This window comes from Coregonus lavaretus, assembly GCF_964263955.1.
Source record: "Coregonus lavaretus genome assembly, chromosome: 10".
Lineage (NCBI taxonomy): Eukaryota > Metazoa > Chordata > Actinopteri > Salmoniformes > Salmonidae > Coregonus > Coregonus lavaretus.
In genome coordinates, this window is record NC_139997.1 from 58,867,127 (window position 1) to 58,883,901 (window position 16,775).

The 16,775-nt window shown below is 42.2% G+C and overlaps 1 protein-coding gene across 2 annotated transcripts in view; it reads left to right on the plus strand.

Moving 5' to 3' along the window:
* The first annotated feature begins 2,494 nt into the window (after positions 1 to 2,494).
* Positions 2,495 to 16,775, plus strand: part of LOC311136090 (E3 ubiquitin-protein ligase RNF43-like) — a 170,150-nt gene continuing 155,869 nt past the window's right edge. For both annotated transcript variants that reach the window (XM_084170172.1, XM_084170173.1), the window contains exon 1: positions 2,495 to 4,024. In XM_084170172.1, the coding sequence (XP_084026298.1) occupies positions 3,785 to 4,024 (240 nt within the window). In that variant the 5' untranslated portion in view covers positions 2,495 to 3,784. The remainder of the gene's footprint in view (positions 4,025 to 16,775) is intronic.

Consider the following 16,775-nt stretch of genomic DNA (forward strand, 5'->3'; position numbering starts at 1 on the left):
TACAAAAGTATCTATATCCACAGTAAAACGAGTCCTATATCGACATAACCTGAAAGACCGCTCAGCAAGGAAGAAGCCACTGCCTCATAACCGCCATAAAAAAGCCAGACTACGGTTTGCAACTGCACATGGGGACAAAGATCTTACTTTTCTGAGAAATGTCCTCTGGTCTGATGAAACAAAAATAGAACTGTTTGGCCATAATGACAATCGTTATTTTGGAGGAAAAAGGGGGTTCCTTGCAAGCTGAAGAACACCATCCCAACCGTGAAGCACGGGGGTGGCAGCATCATGCTGTGGGGGTGCTTTGCTGCAGGAGGGACTGGTGCACTTCACAAAATAGATGGCATCATGAGGAAGGAAAATTATGTAGATATATTGAAGCAACATCTCAAGACATCAGTCAGGAAGTTAAAGCTTGGTCGCAAATGGGTCTTCCAAATGGACAATGACCCCAAGCATACTTCCAAAGTTGTGGCAAAATGGCTTAAGGACAACAAAGTCAAGGTATTGGAGTGGCCATCAGAAAGCCCTGACCTCAATCCTATAGAACATTTGTGGGCAGAACTGAAAAAGTGTGTGTGAGCAAGGAGGCCTACAAACCGGACTCAGTTACACCAGCTCTGTCAGGAGGAATGGGCCAAAATTCACCCAACTTATTGTGGGAAGCTTGTGGAAGGCTACCCGAAACATTTGACCCAAGTTAAACAATTTAAAGGCAATGCTACCAAATACTAATTGAGTGTATGTAAACTTCTGACCTACTGGGAATGTGATGAAAATAATAAAAGCTTAAATAAATCACTCTCTACTATTATTCTGACATTTCACATTCTTAAAATAAAGTGTTGATCCTAACTGACCTAAAACAGGGAATTTTTACGAGGATTAAATGTCAGGAGTTGTGAAAAACGGAGTTTAAATGTATTTGGCTAAGGTGTATGTAAACTTACGACTTCAACTGTATATTGGACATTGTACATACAGTGGGGTCCAAAATGATTGTATCCCTTGATAAAGATGAGCAAAAAAGACTATGAATTATATAATACAAATACTGAGCTATATTGTACGCTATTTTTTAAAATTATATTATTTTATACTGATACAATTGCTCAGAGAACAAGTAATAAAAATATATATATATAAATATAGGGGTACAAATTATTGGCTCCCTTGTTTTCAATACTCCAGCACCCTCCCCTTGCGAGGATAACAAAACTGAGCCTTTTTCTCAAATGTTTTATGAGATTGGAGAACACATTGGGAGGGATCTTAGACCATTCCTCCATACAGAATCTTTCCAGATCCTTAAAATCCTTCGTCTGCGCTTATGGACTGCCCTCTTCAATTAAAACCACAGGTTTTCAATTGGGTTCAGTCCAGAGACTGAGATGGATTTTGTGGTCAATTAACCACTTCTTTGTGGATTTTGATGTGAGCTTTACCAAGTACCAGGAGGACATTTTTGCCAAAAACCTAGTTTCCTCTGCTGGAGGCTGAAACTGGGCTGCAAGTGGATCTTCTAGCAAGACAATAACCCCAATTACACATCCAAATCCATAAAGAAATGGTTAATTGGCCACAAAATCACAATTTTGCAATGGCTGTCTCAGTCTCCGGACTTGAACCCTACTGAAAACCTGTGGTTTGAATTGAAGAGGGCAGTCCATAAGGGCAGACGAAGGATATCAAGGATCTGGAAAGATTATGTATGGAGGAATGGTCTAAGATCCCTCCCAATGTGTTCTCCAATCTCATAAAACATTTTAGAAAAAGGACGTGTCGTTATCCTCGGAAGGGGAGGGTGATAGAGTATTAAAAAAAAGTAATTTCTTGTTAAACAAAATCTCTTTCTCTGAGCAATTGTATTAAGTTCCATACAATATATTTTTTTGCATACAATATAGCTCAGTAATTGTATTATTTATTTTATACAGTCTTTTTGCTCATCTTTATCAAGGGATCCAATCATTTTGATCATCTTCCGGTGGCCATGCATACCAATACTTATTTGTCTATTTTTTTTTCTTAAAGCACAAGTGCCCTTAATGTTCATTCCTAATTTGTTTTAGTTGGACACCAAAAAGTGACATTTATACATATTTTGAAATGCAAAAAAACGATTCTATTTTAACCTTGAGTCATTTTAAAATAATTTCTCACATTTGGACATGATATAATTGGTTTATAATTATAAAACAATTATCATTATTATTAAAATGTGATATAATTCATTTGTTCTTTTGCATTTCATTTATTGCATCATGTAGTTCTTTATATGGGACCCTCTCAGGTGGGTGGGCTACATTTCAGGATCTTCGATCTAAACGAGGTCAAAAAGTGGTGCTTGGCTGTTACCAGTGTTGTCCGCTGGAGGGCGCCCCGTGTCGTCTTTAGTCAGTGGTGGCACTGTGTAGCTCGTGCTCCACCCTCGGTGACAGGCAGTCAGCAGGTAGACTGTCGATGAGATCCCATGGGAGGGAGACTACGAGGCAGGCTTCGGGACTTCGCTAATGTACAGTGTCTTAACAACTTTTCAATATTTTTATGAAGACCAATAACAGTGTTTTAACTACTTGCGTTCAAGCGATTCTACATTTGTTAAACTTCAGATAACTTTTCAGTATCTTCAGTAAGTTACTGGAGTTTAGCCTATATCTTTTTTGTCGGCACCCGCGGGAAGTATTTAGTTTCAGAACTGTTATACATTTCAGACGTGGTACTCCGGAAAAGAGCCAACGTTTTTGGAAGGTGGCAGGAAGCAAACTGGTTTTAGATGCGTAGCAACTTAAGCGGGGGATAGACATGTGGATGCGTCGGCTGCAGAAATTACACGTGATTTCTACTCTTAATTAATTCACTAGTTATAACATGTTAGGTAAATAATTTCAACGGCTCCATTGGATTAGCTAGTTAAACATTTCAAAAGTCCGGAAAACTCCGTTGTCAACTTTATGGTGGCATTTTTGTCGAGAGTTAGTCGCTACGGAGCCTATGAAAGTTACTATTGCATTTCCGTCGTTGTTTACTGTGTGGTCGCCTGTCATCTTGGAATCAGTCTTATCAACATCAATTTGACTTTGTTCCTCTCTGTTTCTGAAGTTCAACAAACAATGCCATTCGTTTGAAACCTCTAGGGATACAGTGCGGTGGGAATTGCTTTTGAGGTACTTGTTGCATCTGGAGTCCGTCAACGTGATTTTACACCTTTTTTTGTTGATCTAGAAATGTGACATGGAATACCGGTCAATTGGATACACATTTTAAACCAGACGTAACTGTAGCATGTTTATAGTGTGTTGGTCACATAATTAATTATCAACATTGTTGCAAAAGGTTTATGGAAATATTGCCAGTGGTTGAAAATTACAAGAGCTGGTGATTTGGACGTGTCCATACTGAACCGAGTGACAACTTGAACCTGCAGGTTGAAAACGAGGACTGGGCTACTGTTTATCTCACGTAAGGACTGGAACTCGTGTTGTACGGGAAGAGTGAAATCATTAACTTTTTCACCTGGAACAAACTTTTAAAGCGGGATAGGAATTCATCAGAAATCCACAAGACATGCATCCACAAAGACAACATGGCAGTCAGTGAAGCTTAAAACTTTGGATTTAACACTGTTTTCCGAATCGTTTTCACGGGTTTTTACATTTTATAACTCACAAAGCGGAGGACCGTTGCTGGGCCATATATTTCTTGTCCTGAATCAATTCCGGTCGTTGCCAGCTTTGAAGTCCACGATGTGCGGCCGGAGCCCGCCGCTACAGCCGATCCAATGACCGTTCCCCAGCGGCGATTGGCCGGGCTCTGGCCGTGGCTGCTCATAGCGGCCTTGCAGGTGGTGTTCGGCCAGACGGGCCTGGAGCTGGCGGCGGCCGTAGAGACGGAGCGCTCGGCCCCCAGGGCTGTCATCAAGGTGACACTGCTGAGACACGAGCCCACGGGGAAGCCCATCACTCTGGAAGGGCTGTTTGTCGAAGGGAGCGCCGGTTCTGCAGAGGGGAAGCTCATGCAGGTACGTGTCACGGTCATATAGGTTTCCAGGTCCACCTGATCATGTACATGCAATTCAAGTCAAGTGCATACTGGCTACATTTTATTGGTTAGCTTTCAATAACTATTTGGCAATACGTTTAGCAAAGAGTGGTTATTGGCTTAAAATATCCCATGCACCTTTAATCAATTATGTCACATGGATTTAGTTCATGGAGACATCTTGTGATATAGGCTGGCCTGGTAGTCCCTTGGACTGTGGCGTATTGTCTGTATTTTTTATTTTTTGCATGCCTGGTACAATATGTCACATTGTGAAACAACATCCTCCAGAGGACCACTTTAGACATCAGGCCTATCTGATGGTTATGGCTTGTTTTGACAAGATTTGGTTTTACCATGTTTGCCACCCTGACTCTTCACCTTGGCAGATTCACCTTGGCAAACTCTGATGTTAACACCGTGCCATATCCTAAACCACAAAACCCCCACGACAGTGTTAAATCTCAGGCCAACTCTTTTGTCATCTTGTTGTTGATCTCAGTCACTATAATGTAATAGGTTATTGAGCTGCTAGGCCTATAACCCTTGTCACTATAGGTCCATCTGCCTTCGCTGTCACTGTTTCATGCATGCTGTCTGTGTCAACCATAGAATTAGGAATTAGAATTGAATAGGATCTCTATATCAACATTCCTCCTTAACAACAGTGTTGACATACATATTTGTAGAGCTCCGTTTGTTTTCATTTTATTTTCTTATACCCATTTGTCTTTCTTCCTGCCTGCCAATAAAATACTGGCTAGTGCCAACTTCTCCACCCTAACCTTTTATCACGCTGATGGATTTGTAGAACCTAAATTATTTTGGGACAGCCATGCCCTGAAGTTGCCAGAAAACTCCCCCTTTTTTAATGTTTTTTTACTGAACAGTGCGATTAAATACCAAACAATGCATTCCATGCAAGTTCAATAAATGTTAGCTTGCTCATGCCCTTACTGTACACAATGCGTAATGCACATGCTCGACGCATAGGTATACATGTGGGCTATACTGTACATTTTCCTATTCTGCAAGCCAGGCCAGTCCCTGTGCTCTCTGTGGTGCATAGTTTGGATTCATGCATGGATGAAAGTTGTTGGGGAACTAAAGCAAGGCTAAGTCAATTTATTTCCAGTCTGAGAAGAAAGGGGGAAGACAGATATGAGATACATAGGGTCTTGTCTGTCATCACTCACCAGGTGCACGAGGCATTTTGAATGGAGAACCAGATGCTGCAGATGGCCATAATTAATAATGAATTAGCCTACACAGCCTTTTCCATGGGGAATGTCCAATATAGGCATAGCGGTGAAAATGAGTACAGTAGATTGATTTAATATAAATATACTCATACACATTTGCTTTAACGTCAGTGCGTCTGAGTGTGTGTGCACGTGTGTGTGTGTGCTGTGGATTCTTGATTTTTTAGAGGTGTATTGCATAGCAGTGTTGCAGAAAAGATGAAAGGCATAAATCAGCTTTCCGAGTCTTTGTTCATTTACATTGAGGCCTTTCTTTCCTTTCATTTGCACTGAGTGTTTCTTTGATATCTCACCTTAGATATGAGTTATAACATTTGACCTGACCTTGAAGGAGGAGTGGATTACAGTTTGAAAACAACACTGAGGTGTAGACCAAGTCCTGTCTGTCAGAAAGTGATTCCTAGATTACTGTTTTACTGAGGTTGCGTCCCAAATGACACCCTATTCACTATATAGTGCACAACTTTTGACCAGGGCCCATAGGGTTATGTATACAGGGCCGATTCAGACTAAGGAAATGTACATCTTTCCTACACACGCCTTTCCTACGCATTTCTCAGTAGTTGGTATTCAGACTTACCTTATGAAGGTGAGTAACAGGCTTTGCAGGCGTGGTTCCTTTGCACGCGCTGAAAACATTTAATTCAACCACCCAAAACCCACCCACTTGCTGGCCAACTGATTTTCTCGTGGAGTTTTCATTCAATAGGGTTTTCAGTACATTTATGTAAAGCCATCCCTTTAAATTTGGTGAACCTTTAATTCGAATTTTCTTGACAGACTCACTAGAAAATATGGAGAGAACGGTTCCAACTATTAGGGATCAATTAAAGAAAGCCATGTAAATACATGCATATTCATCCGAAATTATAAGGCCAGCATTTCATAAAGTTCCCTGTGGAAATGTTGATATGTTGATATGCTTCAGTTTGCTGCCATATGACTGGTTTCACATTTGTCTCCAGTGATTATAAGGTAAAATAGATCTAAAACAATTGTCGTTTATATTTACAATCCCCTTATGCAAACGGCTTCCTCATTTAAGCTCTAATCAATAGCTCTTATCAATTTGTAAATTACAGTGCATGGAGAATGGCGTTATTTCTATCGTAAAAAAAATCAATTAGATGTTGTTCCACTTAGAACCGACAGGTTGCTCGACCTTATTCATCGTTTCATCGCTTGTAAAGGTGGTGAAATCAGAATACGGAGTATCTGTAGACACACCTCCGTCACACTTTCATTTCTTTCATCTCCACACCCAACGAATAGCGGGTGAATAGCATGCTATTCTCATGCTTATGTTCAAGGTCAGAATACACTTGGAGAGAAAAGGGCATAAAAGGGAATTATGTTCCATTTACGTGAGCTTAACTCGGGTCAGAATTCCCTCCATAGCGAATAAGGTGCCATTAAGGTTGCATTCTGAGTATTGGTGGCCCAGGGTTGTGGAGGTGATGGCTGACATTACAGTATTTCCCTGATGGTGTGAAGTGATGCATAGTTAGGCTACATACTGGTTCCCTTCTAACTGCTGTTGTTCACTCAGCTCAGTTTGGTTACCTGGGGACAGTGACAGTTCTAATCCAGCGATGATAAGATCCCTGTTTCATTTTCCTTCAGAAGAGAAGAAATCCCAACGCCACTAGGGCTGGGAATTTCCATGGACCTAACGCTAGGATATTATCACAATACATAGGCGCCGATACGATATGTATTGCGATTCTCACGATTTTATATGTGTTGCGATTCGATACTGCCATTTAATTATGTTGTCTCACCATTTAAAAAGATGAGAACAAGCTAGAGAAGGAGAAATACCATAGGTACAGCCGACTAGTGCTAGCTAATGTTATTTTCACACTTTCTGTGCTTGTAGTTCGTCCCCCAAACGGTTGTTTTGATATTTTGTTTAATTACAGATAAAATTGGTAGACACATTTTGCTGTCATCACTTGCCATTGACTACAATGCATTATGAAAATGTGTCTAAAGCAGTGGCAAACCGTGGCTACTGGACCTAGGCCTTCAGTGGGGAAAAATAATCTTCCAATGCATTGTACCAAACTCAAAAATCAAGAAAAAGAACAGAAACATAGCATCACGTAGGGGGCTTTCACACCGAATTGGTTTGGAGCAGTTTTTCTGAACTCTGGTGTGTGTACCCCCTTACTTCAGCTCGTTTGGACTGGTGTGCACACTATATCCGCACTCACACCGTGGTTCGCTCAAGGGCCGATTCAGTTTGTACCGTGATGCGGTTCGCTGCAGGTGTGAACACAGTCCGGACCCAACACAGGAAAAGTTGCGCAGTATTATTGGTTGTTTGACTGCAAGCATTTTATGAAATGCACGCAGCATCATAACTTGATATCTCTGAAACATTCTGTGAGTAGCAGTGCATTTATGAGCACATCCGATGAAAATTAAGGGAGATGGGGGCTATAGTGGGATAATACGATAATAGGCTACTGAATATAGCCTATTCATGTCAGAGTTTCCTCCTGCATGTGGTTTGAAGACCAAAGCAAAGTAGCCTAACAAGAAGATTGGGACACACAAGTGAGCTTCATGATAATCATAGATGGATTTAACGTGATCATTTTTGTCCAATAAACAAATGACCTGCATGGAGACGTGGTTTTGTTTAGGAATTTGATATCAAACTGAGAATCTGATATCAAACTGAGAATCTGATATCAATAAAAACGACCTTGTCTTAAATCCATCAGTAGCCTAGGCCTAGGTGTGTGAAAACACATATTGTAGGCTACAATATGAGGAGGGAAATATAGTCCTAAAAATGCTTTCTAGTTTTACTGACTCACCCAATGATGCACAGCACACTCGCCGGTGATGGCCGACAAAGGAGATGATTGTGGACTACAGGAAAAAAAAGAGGACTGAGCACGCCCCCATTCTCATCGACGGGGCTGTAGTGGAACAGGTTGAGAGCTTCAAGTTCCTTGGTGTCCACATCACCAACACCAAGACAGTCGTGAAGAGGGCACGACAAAGCCTATTCCCTCTCAGGAGACTGAAAAGATTTGGCATGGGTCCTCAGATCCTCAAAAAATTCTACAGCTGCACCATCGAGAGCATCCTGACTGGATGCATCACCGCCTGGTATGGCAACTGCTTGGCCTCCGACCGCAAGGCACTACAGAGGGAAGTGCGTACGGCCCAGAACATCACTGGGGCCAAGCTTCCTGCCATCCAGGACCTCTATACCTGGCGGTGTCAGAGGAAGGCCCTCAAAATTGTCAAAGACTCCAGCCACCCTAGTCATAGACTTCTCTCTGCTACCGCACGGCAAGCGGTACCGGAGTGCCAAGTCTAGGTCCAAAAGACTTCTCAACAGCTTCTACCCATTTTTACATTTTACATTTTAGTCATTTAGCAGACGCTCTTATCCAGAGTGACTTACAGTTAGTGAGTGCATACATTATTTAAAAAAAAAATTGTTCATACTGGCCCCCCGTGGGAAACGAACCCACAACCCATGCTCTACCAACTGAGCTACACCCCTGCCGGCCATTCCCTCCCCTACCCTGGACGACGCTGGGCCAATTGTGCGCCGCCCCATGGGTCTCCTGGTCGCGGCCGGCTACGACAGAGCCTGGAGCCATAAGCCATAAGACTCCTGAACAGCTAATCATGGCTACCCGGACTATTTGCACTGCAATAAATTGATTTGTTACAATAAATAATTCAGTAATGACAACAACAACAAAAATATGGCAATCAGTTGTTTTTACCGCCAGTAAGAAACTGCTAGCCATTGTCTCATAACAGCTGAGAACTGCTAGCTAACTGGCAAGCACAAAAACAGTCGACAACTTCGGAAGTACAGACCCCCAGAAATCATCTGATCGCCCTCTAGTGGCGAAATAGAGCCATACTAAGACAAAATAAATGTGACACAGTGTGTAAATTATAACACATTAGTGCAGGAAAGAAGAAATTGATTAAAATGCTGGAAGTGAATGCTGGAATTAAACAATTAGCAATGCAAATGAGCAAAAGCTGTGTGCATTAAAGAAATAGACGCCTGGCTCAAATAGAAGCCTGACTCTAGTAAGTGCTTGTAATGTTCAGTGATTTAAGCAAATAAACACCCAAGCTATTAATTAAAGTTTTACAGTAGCCTACAACAATAGCTAGCTAGCTAGCTAGCTAGACTGTGGGAAAACTACTGCTCGCTATTGCGCAGTGACCTGTTGGCCTTCGAGAAGGCAGAAGTTTCCATACGTTTTTGTAGAAACGGTCCCACCCATTACAAGTCAAAATGTGATTGGTTGATTCCACTGTAACTCCAAACTTCTGCCATAATACAGACGGCAGATCAAATCAAATTTGATTTGCCACATGCGCCGAATACAACAGGTGTAGACCTTACAGTGAAATGCTTACTTACAAGCCCTTATGTGCTCAGTCCTCTTTTTTGTTCCTGTAGTCCACAATCATCTCCTTTGTCTTGGTCACGTTGAGGGAGAGGTTGTTATCCTGGCACCACATGGCCAGGTCTCTGACCTCCTCCCTATAGGCTGTTTCATCGTTTTCGGTGATCAGGCCTACCACTGTTGTGTCGTTGGCAAACTTAATGATGGTATTGGAGTCGTGCCTGGCCATGCAGTCATGGTTGAACAGGGAGTACAGGAGGGGACTGAGCACGCACCCCTGAGGGGCCCCCATGTTGAGGATCAGCGTGGCACATGTGTTGTTATCTACCTTTACCACCTGGGGGCGGCCCGTCAGGAAGTCCAGGATCCAGTTGCAGAGGGAGGTGTTTAGTCCCAGGGTCCTTAGCTTAGTGATGAGCTTTGAGGGCACTATGGTGTTGAATGGTGAGCTGTAGTCAATGAATAGCATTCTCACGTAGGTGTTCCTCTTGTCCAGGTGGGTAAGGGCAGTGTGGAGTCCAATAGAGATTGCATCATGGAAGATGCCTTCTCCTTCTGAGGACCTAGCCAATAGCTGACTTAGCTAGCTAGATTTATCCCCACAGAGACCACCAAAGAAAATCCTAATTGGATCTTTTTTTTCTCTTCAGTGTTAACCCTTTCCTTTCCAAAACAAACTGAAGAGATTACATCAGAATGTCATTGAAAATAATAATAATTATTGAAAATTTGAAATAGAAGGCGTAGAAGGCCCTCACGGTTCTCCACTGGTCTAAAGCATGTTAGAAAATGCTCAGAAACACTCGAAACCAACTCATATGACATCAGAATCGCATTCTGAATGATGTCTCTGCACTACATTTTATTAAAACAATTCCACTGACCCATAAAATCATTTTTTGTTGTGGTTGTTGTAAACAGTATCATTCAAACATGGATTTATGGCACAGTGGAACATTTTTAAATGTAGTGCAGAGACGTCATTCAGAATGGGATTCTGATGTAATATGAGTTGGAGTGGAGTGTTTTAGAGTTTCTAATATACTTTAGACATATTTGCATATTGCATTATATATATATATATATATATATATAACCAATTTTCTCTGTAACGAAACAAAATGTAAAAATAAAAAAAAGTTTGGGGGATCAACTGCAAGCACAGAAAGAGTGAAAATTAGGCTTGGGCGGTATACCATATATACTGTATTCCAGGGTATTTGTATAAAAAAGCCACGGGATGTTTTTCAATACCGTCAATACCGTTGAAACTATTTCTTGGAAGTTTTTTAATATTTTAAGTAAATACCTGCAGTCAACTTGCGCAATACATTAGGAGATAAAGAACATTGCGTTCTTCATTTCACCTGTCACATTATTTTGAAGCTCCCCGTAGTCCCCAGTCACATGTCAAGTGGTGTTTGTTTACAAGCACACAACGACGAGAGACGGGAGCCTTGTGAGTAACTCACTGTTGTGCAGCATGCGCCAGGTGATCTAGTTACAGTATGGAATTCACAACTAAATGTTTGGCAGCTAGATATCTTATAACTATTAAGTTAACTGTCTAAAATGTGCTAAATGCTCTGCAGTTGTGCATTTGGTTTGCTAATTTAGTAGCTAGTTAGCTATCTAGCTAAGTGGTTAGCTTCTTCCAAAATCAAGCATTCGCTTGGTAACAGCTGAGAATCCCCTCCTGGATCAAGAGCCTTGCTGGATAATATTTGTTTGTAGCATTTTTGAGTTACTTGTATAGTTAGCATTAAGTTAGCATTCTCTATGGGATTTAATGTACTTGTTAGCATTGCTAACTTTTGGATTACAGAGTATCAGTGGGGTTTGAATACCGCACCCCTTGTGTTCAGTGCCGGTATTACCGAATGTCCCGGTATGGCACAAGGTCGGTATGAAGATATGACAATATGGATACCGCCCAAGCCTAGTGAAAATAAGGCCACTTGAAAATGGGTGAACTTCCCCTTTAACTACCTAGCAAAAATGTTTTAATAAAAAAACATTTGAGAATCGATACTTAGTCATAGAATCATCAAAAATAATATTGCGATACTGTACTGTATCGATTTGATCCCCATCACTAAACGCAACAGAGTTTGTTTTCCCCTTCTGGTTGTAGCCTAGGATGGTGAGGATGAAGTTCGGCCTGCTTTGCTGCAGCCAAATGATGTAGCCTACTCTAGTCTAGGCCTAGGCTTATGACGTGTTATTGAAATTACACCTATTCACTTTTAATTCACATCATTGTGGTCCTCTTTAAGCTCTTTGAGTTACAGTTGAGTCAGGCTCATTAGCTTCTTAGGCTTTACCCACACTGACTGCACAGAGACGTTGTTGTGCTGTGAGACTGGCTTGCTGCGTACATAATGATTATGGCGGGAAAATGTATACACTTACATATTGCGATATTATTTTTGACGATATATCGTATCGTTTTGCTAGTTTGCTGTACCTGCACCAAAACTTAGTTTTTTAAATAGAGTGCCAATTAGTTTTCTGCACTTTTATGTCCTTGACTGATAAACTCATTTTCTCATGGCTCTCTCTTGTCCCTCTGCAGCAGACATATGGTGAGCAATATGTTTGGAACCTTCGATTCACAATAAAATCACAGTATCGAATCGCAATACATATCGTATCGGCACCTAAGTATTGTGATAATATCGTATTGTGAGGTCCCTGGCAATTCCCAGCCCTAGTATGAAATGACACCTTATTCCCTATTTGGTGCACATCTTTTGACCATGTAGAGAATAGGATTCCATTTCAGCCTCACCCTGTGCGATGATGTGTCTTTGTTGCAGTGCAGAGTAGTAGACCTGTTCAAACAGGCCTCTATTGCCTCTGAGCGCTGCTTTATGTTCACTGCTTTATGTTCTGGTCTTCCTTCCAGGGAAAGAGGAGATGGGGGGGGGGGGTGAATGGAGTTTAGAAAGGAGGAGGTTGTGTCTGTCCCTTTTTCTTTTTTTCACGTAACGCCAACACATTCCAGATTCCACAAAGTTTGTGACGTGTGGATTTGTTTTGTCTTAGACTGCTAAAGACACTACCTATAGAGATATGGATTATAATACCATTAAATGGATTGGAGTCAATGAATAGGCTCCACATATAACTGGTTTTATCAAAGGTGTTTCTGTTTACGTTGAAGTACTTCAGGGCTGAGTAGAGTGCAACAGCAGTCTTCTAAGAGAGAAACGCAGTCTTAGCTTTAACCAAACTCACCCGTCCAGTATCCAGCAGTACTAGATAGATATTTCTCTCTATCCTTCCCCTTTTTGTCATCACTCAGGCGTGTCTGACTCGTAGATCCTCAGGCTACTCTGAATTTGACTCTCTCAACCGTGGTGGAGCATGACAGCCAGTTTTCATAACCCACAGTAATTACACCTCTCTGGCCACGTTTGATCTTCTTAAGCATGTTGTTTCTCTGAGCCACAGGTTCTTTCTCTCTCTCGCTCGCGCTCTCTCTGTCTATTTGATCACAGAAGAAAAACAAGATCTGGCATGAGGAAAAAGTTTTATTTGATGAATTACCAAGCACTACAGCCTTTGGGTTTTTTCCCACGGATATTGAGTTTTTATTTTGTCATTATATAGAATACAGTGTGTATATCAGTGATTTACTGTTCGACAATACAGAGAAATCATTGTTGTTATTAAATGCCTGTCATATATAATATTTGATCAATGTGAGCAGTGGGGGGGATATGGCTGCTTTTATCTTCCCTGATATACACTGAGTGTACAGAAAATTAGGAACACCTGCTTTTTCCATGACAGACTGACCAGGTGAATCCAGGTGAAAGCGATGATCCCTTATTGATGACACCTGTTAAATACACTTCAATCAGTGTAAATGAAGGGGAGGAGACAGGTTAAAGAAGGATTTTTCAGCCTTCAGACAATTGAGACATGGATTGTGTATGTGTGGCATTCAGAGGGTGAATGGGCAAGACAAAATATTTAAGTGCCTTTGAACGGGGTATGGTAGTAGGTGCCAGGCGCACCGGTTTGAGTGTGTCAAGAACTGCAACGCAGCTGGGTTTTCCACGCTCAACAGTTTCCTGTGTGTATCAAGAATGGTCCACCACCCAAAGGACATCCAGCCAACTTGACACAACTGTGGGAAGAATTGGAGTCAGCATGGGCCAGCATCCCTGTGGAACGCTTTCAACATCTTGTAGAGTCCATGCGACGAATTGAGGCTGTACTGAGGGCGCAAGGGGGTGCAACTCAATATTAGGAAGATGTTCCTAATGTTTTGTACACTCAGCTGAAATAGAATGTGCCAAGCCAACACTTGTTGGTAATAAATAGCAGCGAAACAAACACAGCCACATAAAGGACTCTCTAACATGATGCTTGCTATTCTTATCTCTTTTAGATCACTCCGTTTATTCAGGTCAGGGGACAGTTGCTACATTCCCCCCTGAGAACTAATATCCAACAGTCTAAACTCTCTGGTAGGATGTCCATGACCTCAGAACGCACACATAGCCTACATTGGCTCAGGCCTGTACTGGATGTTTGGACGATTCTGAGTGGTCAGGAATTTTGACTCTCCGCCTTTCCCGCTACAACGCCAGTCGAGTGGCCAGGGAGGGCCAGCCAGTGGAGGAGGAGAAGAAGAAGAAGTGAAAAGGCTTCTGGGATAACTTTGAACTTGAAGGGAAAGCCAGCTGTCCTCTGGGCCCAGTGGCTAGGAGGAAGAGTAGGAGGTTACGCCTGCCGCACCTCCTTTTGAAGTTAATCCTCTGATGGGCTTTCTGCCCAATTAAAATAAGCTAAACGGTTTTAAAAGGGCTATTTTTTTTCCCGCTAAGTCCCTTTAGAATTCTTCTTTACTCTCTCCTCTGTCTGTCGAGGGCTTTGTCCCAGTGAAAGGTCAGAATGACCTTTGTGAGGGCCCACAAAAACATCAGGTGTAATTGAGGCAGGCAGGGCACTAGACAGTGCATACTTGTTAACTCTGCACCACTGCATGGCAAGCAGGCTTTTCTTCCCTTCGTGCCTGGCCTGGCCTGACGACCCCTGGGGAGGCCCTGTTACTCAGCCTCCACATCTCCCCTCAGACCAGAAGACCCAGTGTAGACCACTATCTCTCTCTGTGGCCAGGATGCAGGCAGGCTCACCCAGCCCAGAGAGAGAGAGACTTGGCCTGTCAGGTTGATAGTTAGTAGGCCTGGGGATGAGAGGAGAAGGGGGGAGCTGAGGGAGAAGATCAAAGTGTGTGTTCAGTAAAAAAAAAACATGAGCTGGGATGATTAAAAAAGGAGTCTGTTTACTCTGCACTTCCGATACACACCCAGCTCCCCTCCTTTCCCCGCCTCCTGGATTTCCTGTCTGTATTTCCTCCCTCTCCTTTCCCTCTGGATGTGATAACAGAGCTCCTCACTATGCTGCCCTGGTGGGCTGGCTGATTTCCTCTGGCTTTAGACCCACCGCCTCACTGATATTTGAGGTGTGTCCTTAAAAACATGATCCAAAGTGCTAATTTCAGGCAGCGCTGATAGGGATATTTAAGACCAACCAAAAGCTGGTTATAGCGGTAACGGCGTTGGTTATGGCATGAATTTTGACAGCGGAAACGCAGCCTATCCAGCCGTGATGCACACTGCCCATATGTGCATGGAACAAGAGTAGCCCCATGTGCTTTTGGTGCCTGTATACTTCATATTTAGAAACATAAAAAAACAAATGTTTTTCCCATTTTTGTTTTATTTGATAAAAACCAAGCATAGCCTCCCCTCCTCTCAATAAAGGCTTTTTTTTGTCTGCCAATGTAATCGCAAAGTAGTCAAGGTTGTCGATAAAGGGTTTGGCTCCTGAGACCGCTTGGAAATAAATCTTAATCACCAAAGCTTAAGTTTGAAAGGAGTAAAACCGTGAGCTGACGTTTCCTTTTTATTTATGCATTGTAGGCAGGCCCACATTATTTTAGTCATGCAGGTCCCATTTTGGGTGTGCGTAAAAACCCACTCCATGATGTAGGCTATGTGTCCATGCCCATCATGAAACGAGAGATGAGTAACTCGGTGAATACCGGTGAACCTAGTATTTAGAAGTTATCTGTAACCTGTAAAAAATAGCTTGTTTTCCTTTTTTATATGTTGAAAACCCAAGTCTTCCCTTAGGCCTACTATAATGAAGGCTGGATACAGAAATGGTGGCAACGTCTGTGGCACGCTTGCCAATACAACTTCTGGAGATATGTGAATGCGATCTGATCTGTAAGATGGTTCCGATTATGTTAATAAAACATTAGGCCTATTTGGGAGCAGTATAACGGTGAGTGGACATTTTCCCTTTCTCTTTATATTGGATCTTTGTCCAGCTACTGTGAAAAGTTTGGATGTGCATAAAACCCTCCATAGTCTGTGTTGTTTTAATATTATATGCCCACAGGGAGAAATGATGGGGCCTGTAAGTGTGACATAGCCTATTTAAAACAAGTTTTAATCTGTGACGTTCAGGTTGGAAAGTCGGGGCTCTAGAAAGAGTTCCGAGTTGGATGAGGAGGAAAGGTCACCCGTCAAAACTATTTTTCACAGTCCGGTCTCTTTTTTTCAGAGTTCCCAGTTGTCTTGAACACACTGAAGTCTGAGATTTCCCAGTTCCCAGTTGTCTTGAACACGGCATTAGTCTCAGCGGAGGGAGGGAGAGAGCAGCAGAGGGTCAGCCTCTCGCTGTCCCTGCACTCTCTTTCCTTTCCTCCGGTGAGAATGACCAGACTGAGACTGATGGCGAAACTCGAGTCGCACCGCATCAGCATATGCCTCAAGCACAAATTCATGTTGTTCCTATGACCAGAGAAAGTGAAATATTCCTCGATATTAAAATAGACGTGACAAGCTGCTAATAATAATAAAAACGCAGGGCTATCGATACACTTGGCTACTCATTCATTGCAGGTGCAGCGCGAGTGGGAGTAGAGAGAAGGTGTTCTATGTAATAGAATAGTGTTGAATAAAAACAGTGTTGACAGTGCTGAATAAAACATTCAACTTGAACTGAAAAGTTATGAAATCTCACGTAGGCTAGTATCAAA